The 15,171-nt window shown below is 43.3% G+C and overlaps 1 protein-coding gene across 3 annotated transcripts in view; it reads right to left on the bottom strand.

The window, feature by feature from the left end:
- Positions 1–4,815: 4,815 nt before the first annotated feature.
- ptbp1b (polypyrimidine tract binding protein 1b) overlaps positions 4,816–15,171 on the bottom strand; it is a 32,101-nt gene continuing 21,745 nt past the window's right edge. For all 3 annotated transcript variants that reach the window (XM_037697888.1, XM_037697889.1, XM_037697890.1), the window contains 7 exons: positions 13,931–14,008; positions 13,627–13,769; positions 11,761–11,794; positions 10,243–10,335; positions 8,969–9,185; positions 8,810–8,887; positions 4,816–7,327 (listed from right to left, as the gene is read on the bottom strand). In XM_037697888.1, coding sequence (XP_037553816.1) covers positions 7,195–7,327; positions 8,810–8,887; positions 8,969–9,185; positions 10,243–10,335; positions 11,761–11,794; positions 13,627–13,769; positions 13,931–14,008 — 776 coding nt within the window. In that variant the 3' untranslated portion in view covers positions 4,816–7,194. The remainder of the gene's footprint in view (positions 7,328–8,809; positions 8,888–8,968; positions 9,186–10,242; positions 10,336–11,760; positions 11,795–13,626; positions 13,770–13,930; positions 14,009–15,171) is intronic.

Here is a 15,171-nt window from a genome sequence, read left to right as displayed (position 1 = left end):
CGTTTTAACATTACGAGAATAAAGTAGAGACAATACTAGAATAAAGTCATAATATTATGAGAATAAAGTCGTAGTATTACGAGAAAAAAGTCATAATATTAAGAGAATAAAGTATAAACAATACTAGAATAAAGTCATAATATGAGAATAAAGTCATAGTATTACGAGAAAAAAGTTGTAATTTATGAGAATACGGTCGTACGGCAATCATAAGATTATGAGAATAAACTCGTAATATTATCAGAACTCCGACATGAAAAAGCCGTCTTACAACTGCAGTAAAATGATGAAAGTTGACATGGGCAGTACAGCAGCAGGGGGCCCAACGTTCTGTGACATATGGATTCTTTTGATAAACTGAAGCCGTATGGTGTTGCATTTAATGACTGCATTGACGGATTGTTGTGACAAAATGTGGACAGAGGCATATTTCACAAACAGTGACCCAAAGTGATCACAGACCACTTCATAAACACAGTGACTCTCATTGGAGGCTGTCCACAGCAGGTGCGAGCCGACCCAGGACGTATTACGACTTTATTCTTGTAATTTCATGACTTTTTTTCTCGTAATTTTTTTTCTTATTCAATTCAAAAAATACTTTATTAATCCCAAAGGGAAATTATTTTGTTGTTATAACTCATTATCCTCATTTCATTAAGAGATGTTATAGATGCTGTAGACAGGAAGGATCTCTTGTAAAGGTCCATCCCACAGTGGATCCCAAGAAACTGGCTACAGATGCCGTCCGATCCGTCCACCCAGACTCAGCTGGCCTCTTGGTTCCCCTGGACTGTAGGACCGCTTGAATGCTGGGCAGAACTCCTCCCAGAACAATGGCCACTCCTCCCAGCAGTCTGCCGAGCTCCTCATAGCTGCGGACAGACAACTGTAGGTGCCGAGGGACGATCCTGTCCTTCCGCTGTCATGAGCCGTGTTTCCTGCTAGTTCCAGGATCTCAGTGGTCAGGCACTCGAGCACAGCTGGCAGGTAGATGAGAATGCGTCCACATAACATCCTTTTCAACTCATTTGAGAGTTGGGGCCATAGTTGAGATATTATTTGAGCTTTGAGATGTTAATCAGCTGCTGTTGGTTGTAGAAAACTGCCTTGTTGTCATGGTTACGCATCATAACAAATGTCCAAAACTTAAAAAGTTCCAGTAAAGATCCTTCCAGCTGCACAGCATCTGATACCAGAGGAAACAATCATCCAAAAAATGTGATTTACATCCAGAAAACCAGGAATTAAAGTTTCCAAAAGCAAAATCTCAGAATGAAAGTAACAGAGCTGCTCCAACATGCAGCCACCTGGAGCGGCGCAATTCTAGAACTTATTGACAATATATATTGTATTGACATATTGCCATATGACATTCTAGTCATATTGTGGCCCCAATACTCTGTCGTACTCTAGGAGTACTAGTACCGACCCTACTTTATCAACTGTATGTTTTAGCAACTGTACTGTAACTTTATTGGTTGTGTTTTTGCCATCGTTGCTTAAATTTGTTTCCATGTGTAACTTGCATAAATACCCGTGACAAAATGTCACGGGTATTTATAGCAATTTATTTATTTATTATTTCTGGTGTAAAAATAAAGAAACTGATGAACATGATGTACCATAAACTTCTGTCAACACTGGGGGCGGGGTGTGCGCCTCGGCAGCAACTTTTTCCCGCTCAAATGAAGCCGCACAAAAAAATCAAACAAAATATTCAGAAAGTAAACTTTGGATGTTAGTGGTTGTGAACAGTTTACCAATAATGATGTTCATGCTTCACTTTTAAGAAAAGGACACCTGGAAAGTTTAAACAAATTTATTTTTAGCTTCTTGTACCAGTTAGCCAAGTAGCAATGCTAATGCTAGTTTTTTTTGGCTGCTAATGCTAACATTTTTTTAATGTCCAAAAAAATAATAATTCCGTCACAGAATACTTTTTATAACTCTGACAATTCAGAAAACTTTCAAATCCTAATTGGACAAACTGAAGTTAAATTGCATTTCCTAAATATTTAACAGTTTTAATTTTTGAACAATATTTACATTCCTAATTTAGATTATTAGGACCACAAAAAAGTAAAACTGAAAAATAATGGATGTACAGTGGGGAAAATAAGTATTTGGTAGACGTGCTGCAGGTTTTTCCACCTACAAAGAGAGGCCTAATTTTTATTGTACACCAACTGTGAGACAGAATCTAAGAAGAAAAAATCATATTGTATGGTTTTTAAACAATTCATTTGCATTTTATTTCATGAGATAAGTATTTGATATAGGAGAACAGAACTTGGTACAGAAACCTTTGCAGTTACGGAGGTCAGACGTAGTTCTGGACCAGGTTTGGACACAGCAGCAGGGATTCTGGCCCACTCCTCCAGATCTCCTCCAGATCTTCCAGGTTTCGGGGCCGTCGCTGGACAACATTGAGTTTCAGCTCCTTTCAAAGATTTTCTGTTGGGTTCAGGTCTGGAGACTGGCTAGACCACTCCAGACCAGGACCTTACAGAGCCACTCCTTAGTCGCCCTGGCTGTGTTTAGGGTCATGATGCAGTCGTCCTGTCCTCTGCAGAAAAGCACCCCCAAAGTCTGATGTTTCCACCCCCACAGATGAAAAGGTTGAGGGATTGCACCAAAACGGATGTGTAGTTCTTTGCAGCCACCTACTGGTAGTTCGGCCCCGCTGCGTGCGAGGGTCCCTTCAGGTGCGCTCACTGCTCCTCCAGATGATGGAAGCAGGTGGAGATCCATGCATGACGTCACACTGATGGAATGTGTGCGCAGTTTGTTACACCAGATCTCTGCAGTGAAGAACATGAAGAGCAGTCATGTGTCCGTGACCTGATTTTACTCACACCTGGTCACAGAGAACCAACACAGGGAGGTTCATGTTGGGACCATGTTCTTTAGGTTGTACTCAACCTTGGTTGGTGATCAAATACTTATTTCATGCAATGAATTATTTAAAAATCATACATCTGATTATTTTCTCTCACAGTTGAAGTTTATCTACAATAAATTAAACCTCCTCTTTCTCTGAATCAGTCTCCCCACCATCACAGACATCTACACCTCCAGATGCAGGAAGAGGGCCACCTGCATCATGAAGGACCCCACCCACCCAGCACACACACTTTTTGCCCCACTCCCCTCAGGAAGGAGGTTAAGGAGCATTAAGTGTAGAACCACTAGACTGAGGAACAGCTTCTACCCTGAGGCTGTTAGACTCATGAATCTCTAACTAGAATAATCACTGTGAAAAACCATATCATGTTGCTGCTGATCTGTTTCATGTTGCTGCTGATCTGTTTCAATGTTGATGTGTTCATGCGTGCACATCTGCTCACAGACTCATGTTCATGTTTGTGCTGATGTTCAATGTTTTATGTTATGAGTGCTGAGTGTATATTTAGTTGATGTTTTTCTTAGTTCATATCTTAGATGTTATTACTGTTTTTCTTAGACATTTTATTGTTGGATGTAACTGGGACCCTGTGTACATAATTTCGCTCCACCACATGTACCACATGAGGTGCGAATGACAATAAAGAAACTCTGACTCTGACGGTGAGAAAACTTGCAGTCGGCATCAAATACTTGTTTTCCCCACTCCAAGTAGAAATATGGATATATGACAATTTGCTGTTTTTGTTTTTACTATTTTGTAGTTTAAGATTAAATTTAATGGCTGTCAGACTCAAATAAAACAAAAAAATAGAAGTTGTAAAACTAAAACTAATGATTTGAAACCCTGTTGACGAAGTTTGTGGTGGATAGTCGACATGAAATAAATACAATTTGGGTCGTTTTCTCAAACAAGTTTATTTTTTTAAAGCAAGAAAGTTCATGCTGCGACACGTGTCATCTTATAAAAGCTGCTTTTTTTATTTTTCCCCTTCTGTTTTTACCTTTGAAAGAAACGGTGAGCAAAAGATTTATCTGATATGTATTGATGCTTTGAAAGACGACAGGAGTCTTTGCGTTTTAGATAAAAAGTGATTTAATCTTTTTTCTTGTTCTTTGTGACACCAACAGTGTAAGGCTCAGAACTGGTCGCACACTTTAATCAAAATATACATGTTTCATTAGATACAAAACCAACAATCACCTCTCAGACGTATAAAGCACGTATGTACAGCCGAACACCGCCTGCCTCGCCCGAGCTCCGTGATGCGTTCAAGGACACCTGGGACTCGCAGTGTTTTTAATGGTCCACGTTACTGGTTTAGTTCCTCAACACTTGGATGTATCTGACAGGTTACACTTTTTAATGTCCGAATGTGTGTAGACGATCTGAGGAAACTCAGCTCTGGTGTGAGAATTCATAACCGCATTCAGCGTCACATTTCTGAACTCAGAAAATAAGCCATTTATGATCCACGAGGCGCGGCTGGTAGATGATCTAAAGGCGTCAGAAGCTTCTCTCAACAGTCATTTCATGAAACAAACAATTTAAATTAAAAGATGTTTTGAGATGATCTTAATTGGTATTACTTAAAAAAAAAAAAAAAGGTCATCCCACACTTGGGGGGCAGATCCTAATTTTAGGTCCAATGAACTCCTTGCAGAGCGATGGGCGGAGCCTGATCACACCACTGAGGCTGACCAATCAGAAGAGACGGGGCTTTTTGGCGGGAAAAGTTTGCTTTAGCATCATCAGAATTTAAACTTTTTGACCCAAAATATTAATATTCATGAGAAGTTGTAAATAAGGAAAGAGTAAAGATTTATATCTGAAAACAAATATTTTTATAATTATATTTTATGACATTTATAAATATTTAGTTGGTATATTTGGTCCTACTTTAGCTTCTTTGCTACTTTATTGAACAGCTAATGCAGTCGTTTTTAAATGAGCTTAACTTGACTCTTTGGAATAAACTGGAATGCACTGAAAAGGAATGACGGTCCAAATCAAAACTAGAAATGGACCTGAAAGTGTATTTAAACTGAACCCGTTTACGGTTTCTACAGGACTTCCTGGGTGATCTATATAGAAAATTGGTGCTAGATTTTTTTTATCCAACAAGCATCGACTCTTTTTCGAGACTGTTTAATCAAACAGCGCAAATTACCGACAAGTTATCTAAGGGCACCGTGTCAAAAGAAAAGTCCAAATCCAAGACGGATCCAGATGTCGGCCCAAAGCCGGAGTTTTCTAGGGAAACGATGGAGATAAATGTAAACGTGAGTTAGTGTTTGTCTTGAAACGGTTGTTTAAAAATCTCCTCCAGAATGTTATTACATGGGGGCTCTTTTTTTGGTCTATTCAAATGTATAACTTAAACAAGTGTCTTTGAAAAAATGCAAATCGCCGGCCGCTTTGCACACCATCATATTGAACAGACCTTGTGTGATCTGTTGGCACTCGGAGAATACTCTGGGGATCACGCTCAGCTACCACCACACCTAATTTTAGCTCTGTAAAATTGACAGTTTAGCCACTTTTCTGTTAACTATAATTAGATGTGGTGCCTATTGGTGGCTCTCGTCAATGCCAAAAATCAGTTGAGCATTAAAATTTTACTTTCTGAAAGTTTGAGATATTTAGCTAACAGACAGATTACTCATTTAAGACCTTTTGGCCATGAAGGACAGAGGGAAGGGGAGTCTCACAAATTTATCAAGGGGCCGTTGGCCCCCTCTGGATCCCTGGTGGTTGCACCCCTGACAAATCTGCAAATTATTTCTGCTTCAACAAACTTAGCAGCTACTGCCCTGAAATCAGCCCAAACAAAGAATTTGTTTTATAAAACCTGTACTGTTTAATACATGAAGCAACGTCCCAGTGTCACATTTTCCCAGGTGCACTGAATGCATCACGGCTGCATAATTTAGCAGCGCTTTTCGAGGAAACCTTTCGTTCTAATTGAATCTTTGTTAAACACGTGGAACTGGGGAGGGGAGACTTCTGAGTGGCTGGAATGTTGACATTAAAAATAAGGAAATAAAATCAAACCAGCATCTTCAGTTGGTCTCCAAGTGCTGCTCAGACCGAAGCGGAACGACTGCCTGATGCACGACTCAGCGCTGCGTTCAAGACACTCCGCGTCATTTTGTCTCGTGTTGCAATAAGGTGGACTGAATCCAGTGAAACGGTCAAGACGTTCAGAAAAACATTCTCACAGGAAAACAGAAAAGCCTGAACCAGTTTGACACCAGAACCCTGAGGCGGGTGGAATTGTTTGCATCATCTAGAAGGCCGTTTTTGGTTTTAGCTGTAGTGGATCAACGAACGTATAAATAAAACCTTTTCTTTTCCGAGAGGAAACGCGACTGACGGGACAAAACTCACAAAAACATTCATCTTCGGATCGTAGAAGGCAGCAAAACAAGCCGAGCTCACCAAGACACCACAAAAATAAAGAACACAGTCAAAAGAAAGTCAGGAATGGTTAAAATATTGCTACAATATATGATTAAAAAATGATTGCATACGTGGAAATAAAGAAGTCAATAAGTAAAAGGATTAAACTAAGAGTAAAGACCCAACAAACCTGCTAAACACAATCAGTTCACATGTTTGACGCTACAGTAACCAGCATTACAAAACACTAACAAAGCACTGACAACACCGAGGAAATATGGATTATCTGTAATCCAGCTCAACAGTAAACCTTTCAAACTGTAAACCTGCTCTCGCCAATTCACAGAAGCTTTGATTCACGTGTGTTAAAGGAATAAGGCACAGGGATCCTCTGGCCGACGTCCCGATCGCAGTCGCAGCTCCGCAGGTACACGCAGGACTCGGGGTTTGTCAGGGGAGAGCTACAGTAAAGGATCAGGGACGCTCGAAAACCAGAAATCTGAGATTAAAGTGGTCGTTCTGAGTCAGAATTTAAAGTCGGAGATTAAATTTTAAAAGGCTGACTTTGCGTCCCTCTTTCAAGGCGCTAAAGTCGAAAGGCAAACGAGGCTAAAAAGGTCCAACTTCACAACAAGGACATTACAATTCTGCCTGGAAACACAGAATCCGCCCTCTAGTCTCAGATTTTACAGATTAAAAGCTTCAGAGGTTCAACGTTTTCTGGGGAATCCCTAGTCCTCAGAAAGAACATTTTAATAATAATAACTTAAAATCACAGCAGACTTCACGGTGGGTTCTGCAGAATGGAATGACTGGAGTGTAGTGGGCCCCGCCGGGTCGGCTCCCTGCGGAGCGAGGAGGTCTTGGATCGTAGAAACCAAGGCTCAGATGGAGGACTTGGAGAACGAGACCCGCAGGTGGTGGTTTTCTCCCAAGTCGTGGTTGTGGAACTGGATGAGACATTCTATGGCCTCTTCCACGGAGCCCATCTGGATCAGAGCCATCTTGTGGTCCTTCCTGAACGAGAAACCAACAGGTTAACTTTCAAAATGAGGCTGGGTGCTCTACGAACAGCATCATCAATGATCAACAGTCGGGGCCATCAACTGATGGTGTTTCTCCAACATGAAGCTCCTTCAGTTTGGCTGCCTCGTTCTGAGCTGGGGTCTCTACTCACCACCTTCACCATGGAGGGTGGAAACACTGGGAACACCTGGAAGGACTTCATTTGTGACCTTATTCTGCCAGGAGGTCTTCAGACCCTCTTCCTGGTAGCACAGGCCCGGTGGACCTTCATCTTGATGTTAGCAGTTGGTTCATCACGTCTTCATCAGCCGGTGCCTTTCCAACCCTGCTGGACAGCCAAGAGTCCAGGAAGAGGTCGTTTGCGAAGGTTGGTTCAAGGTTCGAGTCGATTTCCTCGAGGGTGTGTCTGACCGTGGCGACGGTCCGTGGCGTTCGTTTTCTTCAAGCTGAAGGTCCAACCCAAACCCAAATAAAGATGGCTCTTTTACATCGGTGCTCCTACAGCACACGTGGGTCGAACAAGCCCTGAAGACCAGAAGCTGTCGGCACTGCAGACGACGCTGCCGCTGGTCTAAACTTTCCACAAGTTTTGATGAGTTGAAGGACGGAAGACGAAGGGTGGGACGTCCAAACCAAAGCTTGAACTAATCCTTACCAAGAGCCGATGTCTAAACTGTCCCAAACGTTTGTTCACGCGTATGAACTTCCTGCTGTGTGCATGTGATGATGAGTGTGACAGATGAAGGCCGTTGATCCCGTTTGATCAGCGTTTTAAAATCCTGGTTCAGATTCGTTACAGCTGATCGTGTCTTTAATGTTTAAAACCTTTTGAACATCTCGTATAACGGGCACTAAATACTACGCATTTCACTCAGGTGGCAACAATCCCCAATAAAGAATAAACAAACAAACAAACAAATAAATAAGACTTGTTCTTTCGGCTGCTCCTTCTTCACAGTGAACTAACTCGCATGAAGACTTGGTGATTGTTTTTACCGGATGTCCTTCCTGACTCGACCAGACACGGAGCTACCACCTCTGTGTGGAGCAGAGCTGCCATCCAGGGCGCCTGCAGGAGCAGGTGGTGGTGGGTCGAGGGCCTTGCTCAAGGGCTCACAGTGGTGCAAATGAGGGTGGAGGCAGGTGTGGGTGTTTCACAATATCCCCCCCACATTTTGATGTTGTCTGTACTGGGAGTTGAACCGGCGATCTTCTGATCACAGGCTCACCTCTCTAACCTCTGCACCACCACTCCCCAAATAAATAAATAGCGATAATCAACTAAATCCAAGAGTTTCAGATTAAATTTACAGCCCGTTAAAAAAAGTACCAAGACGAAACTGAAAGACGTGATCTGGCGTGGACAGGGGGACTTCAGCGCAGACTGAAGTTCTTCTGTAAACTGAGGGTTTCAGGACCTCAGCGACACCAGACGGGGTTAAGACGGTGAAGAAACGAGACTGAGTGACTTACTGGAAGAACTTGAAGGCTTTGACTACGGCTCCCGAGCTGGAGAACAGCCTCTTCAGATCATCTTCGACCACAGAGGGACTAGAAAACACAAACCAGACACTTCATGAGGCTCGGATCGGTCCCGTCCTCTCCCGAGTCCAGAGCTCGGTTTGGACTTACGGGATGTTGGAGAGGTGCAGAGTGGCCGAAGGCGGAAAGATGTTGGAGTAGTTCTTGGAGCCGGGCTTCTTGAAGCGGTGTAGGGGGGAGTTGCTGTAGTCTTTGGTCAGACCCTGGTCCTCGTGGCCTTCGCGGGGCAGCTGGACGCTGGTGTGTTTGGACAACGTGATCCGGAGGGGCTTCCCGTGCAGCCGCTGGCTGTTCAGGTGACTCATGGCTGAGCAGCAGAGAGGAGTCACTTTTAGAAACTTCTGTAAACTGTTCAAACCGTCACGTTTCAGGTTTTACCGTTGAAAATGTTTGTGTCAGATTTAACCTCCAATCAAGACAAAACACTGAAACTCTGTTCTGTTTAGTTAATTTTAGTGTTATCACAAAAAAAATCAATATTTAACCACGAATCTACTCAGAATGTGTTGTAAACCCTTTAAAGCAGCTGTTAGAGACAAACTAAAGACCGCAGAGTAAAACCTGACGCTCGCTCTGATTTATAAACTCGTGAACGGGCGAAGACGAGTCAGAGATTTACAGTCACGAGGAAAAGGACGCCCTCTTTGCAATATGACATTCAAAACATCAAGCTGAGGTTCTGGACTCTGACTGGACCGGTGATTCTGGTCTTTCTGACCCGTTCTGTTGTAGATCAGCTGCTGTGTTTGGGACCATGGTTCTGTTGGACCAGTTTGGTCCAAGCTTCAGCTGTTGGACTCACTTCACTCCAGAACCCTTTGGTCTCCAGAGAAGTTCTGGTCCACTCAGTGACTGAAGGAGCCCAAACCATCGGTCATCCGTCGAGTGTTTTTGACACGGTGGAATCTGTCGAGTGTTTTTGACACGGTGGAATCCGTCGAGTGTTTCTGACACGGTGGAATCTGTCGAGTGTTTCTGACACGGTGGAATGTGTCGAGTGTTTCTGACACGGTGGAATCTGTTGAGTGTTTTTGACACGGTGGAATGTGTCGAGTGTTTCTGACACGGTGGAATCTGTCGAGTGTTTCTGACACGGTGGAATCTGTCGAGTGTTTTTGACACGGTGGAATCTGTCGAGTGTTTTTGACACGGTGGAATCCGTCGAGTGTTTTTGACACGGTGGAATCTGTCGAGTCTTAACGCACATAATCTCAAACTAAAGTTTGCTTGGACAACATCGAGCAGGTGGTTTCAAACCTCAACACCGGGGACGACCCTGAGGTCATACCGTATTTCAGAACAGAACTTTCACTTAGTTTGACGGAGAGCTGGCTGGAGCGCACTGAGCACGTGCGAGCCGTTACCTAGCTGAGCCTGAGTGCTGTCACTCATCTGGACCAGAGCGTTTTCCTTCTTGTTGAAGAGAATCTTCACTCTCATCACGTCTCCGTAAACACCTGAACAGAGTCGCACAGAGAGGAAACAGGTGAGTTTGTGGAAGGAAAAAAACCAACCAACATAATAAAATGATCTAGAGCTAACGCTACAGGAAGCTGCGCATGAAGCCTGCCACACCACTGACCCTTCGCTTTAGTCCAATAAAAACTAGAACACAAACTGAGCAGCGGGAGGACGAGAGCTGCTGCAGCAAAACAGAAACTCGTCGTAAATTTAATTTCTGGAGACGGGAGTTCCTGAATGGTTAAACACAGGAAGTGCAAGTCAGGAAAATAAGGGGAAGGGTCAGAGAAAATTAAAATAAACGGCAGATTGCATCATGTAGGTGCTATGAATTATGGGTTTCAACAAAACAAAAACCAGGAGCTGCTGATTCGGCGCTGAGGACATGCAAACTGAGAGAAACCCGGCATGCAGACCTAAAACCTGAGACTCTGAACTGGAAATTAAAAATAAAAACAATAAATGCAGCTCCTCTGAGTTTCCAGATGCTTCAAACTGAGGCCATTTACCAGTTTAACCAGTTTTAACTGGAATGGGTTTGAGCCTGCTGTTTAATGTGCAGAACTTTAAGTATGTAAATATCTTACCTGTTACAGATGAATCTTTAAACAACCTCAGTTTGAGAATTCATGAACGGCAGAGTCCCTGAGCACTAATGAGACCTGAACTCGGACATGAAGCTCAGTTCTGATGAGAAAAGCAGAAAAATCAGCACCTTCCTTTTTTTTTTTTTTTAGATTTCCTGCCGATTCATGACGTCAACCGTCATGGACCACAGCTTCTGCGCACGGTGGTGAGCACAGGTGTCAAACCCCGTCCCCCCCCAACCTGGAGGAGGCTGTCCACCCGAGAACCGGAGCCTCAGACTTAGAGGAACTGACTCTAATCAGAGACGAGACCCTGAGGTTTCCAAACCAGACACCCCCCTCCATAACTGAGACCTGAGACCTAAGACCCCGTCCATGAAGACCACAAACAGGATCAGAGACCAGGGACGGCCCTGGTGGTTCCAGCTGCTCCTGCTTTGATCCTACAGGGACCAGTAAACGTTTAAACCTCCTCACTTTAAGACAAAAACTTTTTGCTTATAATTTAAAGGCGATGTGCGACACACCCCTGGATGTTTTGGTAATTATTCATCTTTCAGCTTAGCCTGAAGCTAACAGCTGGTTCAGCTTCAGGAATGCTTCGTCAGGTTTCAGGACGCTCACTTCATCCACGTTATGGATTAAAACGATCATAAGACGCCCAGGAGCTTCAGAAACTCAGAGGAAAAGCTGCACAGACTGCGACTAAACTCAAATCAACACACACGATACGACAAAACAAGCAGACACTCGTCGTGTTTTCACAAATAAATAAAAATCAGAACATTCAGGTGGTACTGGTAATTCAAAAATAAGAAGCTAGTGACAACATACCGAAGAGAATAAAGAGGCAGTGGGGCGTAACTCTCTTTAAAGACAGCAGAGAAGGCAGCGGAGGGACAGGACAGGTAAAGGTGGGAGGGCAGGACAGGTGGAGGGTCCGAGGCGTTTCCATGGCAACAAATTAAAAAGGGGGAGAAAACAAAACAAAAGACAGGTGAGGGGTCAATCAGAAGGTTAATTATCTTTGGAGGAGGGGTGGGGGGTGTCAGATCAAATTAAAGGTTCATTTCACATTAGAACGGCACAGGTGAGGTGTGTTCAGGTGTGCGTGGTGTGTTCAGGTGTGTGACAAAACGTCAGGAAGAAAACCTGTGTTTAACGTCCGAGGCGAAGAAACGGGAAATCAAACCGCAGATTAAATATTTACGAACAAACGATGGGACTTCTGAGAGCCGCTTTATATTTTTATAACGTTTTTCTTTGAGTAAACCTAAAATGATCTCGGAGCAGAGGAAGAAAACATCTTCTGCGCTGTCGGTGTCAGATCCTGGAGATCAGGAGACATTTTATTCACAAGGTGCAGCGGAGGAGCCAGGGGGTGGCCAAAGGTGGCCTTGGTCCCCATAGATTAATCTTTAGCCACCCCAATAATTTCAGAAAACTAAAAGTTCACTTAACTAACCCACAGTCCAACTGAAGAGTTAGCTTTGCTAACGTTAAACAAGTAAACAAATTAGTGCAAGCTAACGCTAAACCGCTAACCGCTCAGACAACCGTCACACGTCTTCGTCTCCTTCCAGTTGAAGCTGGGTCGACCAATCATGTCTCGTCATGCGTACACGCGGTCAGCGTGTCTAACGGACTCTTTGAGACACGCCCACAAACACACAGGAACAGGGTGCGAATTTTTTTTAGCAGACAAAGTTGGCGAAACATAGATTAGCGGAAGCTAAATCCGGCTTTTAAAGTTACCGAAAATGTAAAAGTAGTTTTGCTATTTATGGAGGAAGCCATCTTGGATTTTGACGTTGTAATCCCTTTTTGAATGGGACCTTTCTGGCAGTAAAACGGAAGTTGGTACCTCACTTTACGTTGTCCAGCCCAAAAGAGGGACGGATGGAGGGCGTTTCCAATTCCCCACTTCACCCATGGGACAGCTAGTGGTGGGCTTGACACCAGCCTCAACTACTTACTCATTAGCCCCCCCAAAACAAAAAACCAAAAGACAGACCGATACCACCTTTGAGTACAGTGACGTCATTTCCGTTTCCACTTCTCAAGTAACAAGAGGACAAAAAATTAAAATGTCCATAATTTGGTAATATTTTAGATAAACATGCAGACCGTTTGCTGTGTTCTTACTAAAATTAATGTTTCTGAAGTCATTGTGTAATGTGTAGGTACTGTATGGGTACTCAGCATCGGCAAGTACCCAAACTGAAGTACTTGCACTCGGTCTGAAAAAAAGAAAAATAGTATCAGGACACCCCTAAAACAATCGGCATCACGCTGAAGTGTGGCGGTTTAATATCAGCTGATGGCCGGTACGCCGTTTTGGAGTAAAGGTTGTTTTATAAACATAAAAAACTACTGAGACAGGCACTCGTTTAGCTAGCTCTTAGCCTAGCCTGGGCGAAGACTTTTGCCTCTATGACCGAGGTCACGGCTGAGAAGCCAACCATAAGAAAGAACATCGTTTTGAAGATGACCGGGCTATAACTTTAACAAAAAGACGGCCCGAGTTACCAAAATACACCTAAACCTGTGAAGGGTGCATGTTAGTGTCTATCACAAACCAACGTCCCTCACTTCTCGTGTCATGAAAAAAAAAAGTAGGTAGAGTCTCTAAATGATGTGCTTGTGTTGGGCCGGTGCTCTGCAGTGAAGGTTCGATCAGACTGAAGGACGACTCCTCACCTCGGGGTTCAGGTTGCTGACCAGCAGGACTGAGTGTCCAGCAGGGATGGTGGTAAACCCCAACCTGGCGGCGGCAGGGAGGGTCAAAGAGGCCAGGGCTCCAGGCAGAGCGGGGACCGTCAGTCCTGGGTATGGGGAGGACACTGAGAGGGGTGAGACGAGTAAAAAAACACATCGAGATCTGCACGAAACACAAGATCGGGCCGACAACTGATTCAGAGTCATTAAGCAGCCTACAGCCTACAGTCTGATTGGCTGTCCGCCCTCTGACCGGTCATGTGACACCTCAACAGGTGAAACTCACCTGCTGGCTGAAGGGCGAACGCAGGTGGGAAGGCGTGAGTCATTCCGGCATAAGGTGCAGCTGAGATGATACCTGGAGCTGCCGAGGAAACGACGTCCGGGTTTACATCATTATTCCACAAAAAGTTGTTTTATTTGATCAAAGTTTTAGATTTATTTGATATTCACAATAAACAAGAGGACCATCTTGGACTAAACCAAGATGTCTCACCTCCTTCTCCTCTTTCTGTGAACGCTGACTCAGCATTCTCTGTTTTCCTGTGACATATTTTTCCATTTAACTGTTTCAGAAGAATTTAGGCTATTTCAGCCGTTCATACATTAAAACATTCAGCTCCTTCAGAAGATGGGGGCTGTGAATTTGGGATTTGTAACTTTTCAAAATATTTAACTTTAATTAGAAATGTTTTCCAATAAAAATACATTGGGATCTCTTCAGTTTATTTAAAAACGCTCTCTTTGAAATCTGCTTTAACAACTTGGCTCTGTTTGAGTCTTCTGATGATAATGTTAACATTTTAGCTACGATTCAGAAACTTCCAGATTCTGTATCGCTCCTTTAGGCTGTTAGCTAGCCTCTTGTTACTATAGCTTTTAGCTAGGCTCGTGTTACTATAGCTTTTAGCTAGGCTCGTGTTACTATAGCTTTTAGCTAGCCTCTTGTTACTATAGCTTTTAGCTAGGCTCGTGTTACTATAGCTTTTAGCTAGGCTCTTGTTACTATAGCTTTTAGCTAGCCTCTTGTTACTATAGCTGTTAGCTAGCCTCTTGTTACTATAGCTTTTAGCTAGCCTCTTGTTGATATAGCTTTTAGCTAGGCTCGTGTTACTATAGCTTTTAGCTAGGCTCTTGTTACTATAGCTGTTAGCTAGCCTCTTGTTACTATAGCTTTTAGCTAGGCTCGTGTTACTATAGCTTTTAGCTAGGCTCTTGTTACTATAGCTGTTAGCTAGCCTCTTGTTACTATAGCTTTTAGCTAGCCTCTTGTTACTATAGCTTTTAGCTAGGCTCGTGTTACTATAGCTTTTAGCTAGGCTCTTGTTACTATAGCTGTTAGCTAGGCTCTTGTTACTATAGCTTTTAGCTAGGCTCTTGTTACTATAGCTGTTAGCTAGCCTCTTGTTACTATAGCTTTTAGCTAGCCTCTTGTTACTATAGTTTCTAGCTTGTCTTACTACTAAAGCTTTTAGCTAGTCTCTTCATACTATAGCTTTTAGCTAGCCTCTTGTTACTACAGGTTTT

The sequence above is a fragment of the Nematolebias whitei genome, chromosome 3 (assembly GCF_014905685.2).
Source record: "Nematolebias whitei isolate Nwh7 chromosome 3, NemWhi1, whole genome shotgun sequence".
In the NCBI taxonomy this organism is placed as follows: Eukaryota; Metazoa; Chordata; class Actinopteri; order Cyprinodontiformes; family Rivulidae; genus Nematolebias; species Nematolebias whitei.
Note: the sequence above shows the minus strand (reverse complement) of the source record. Positions and strands in the feature narration are given on the sequence as shown.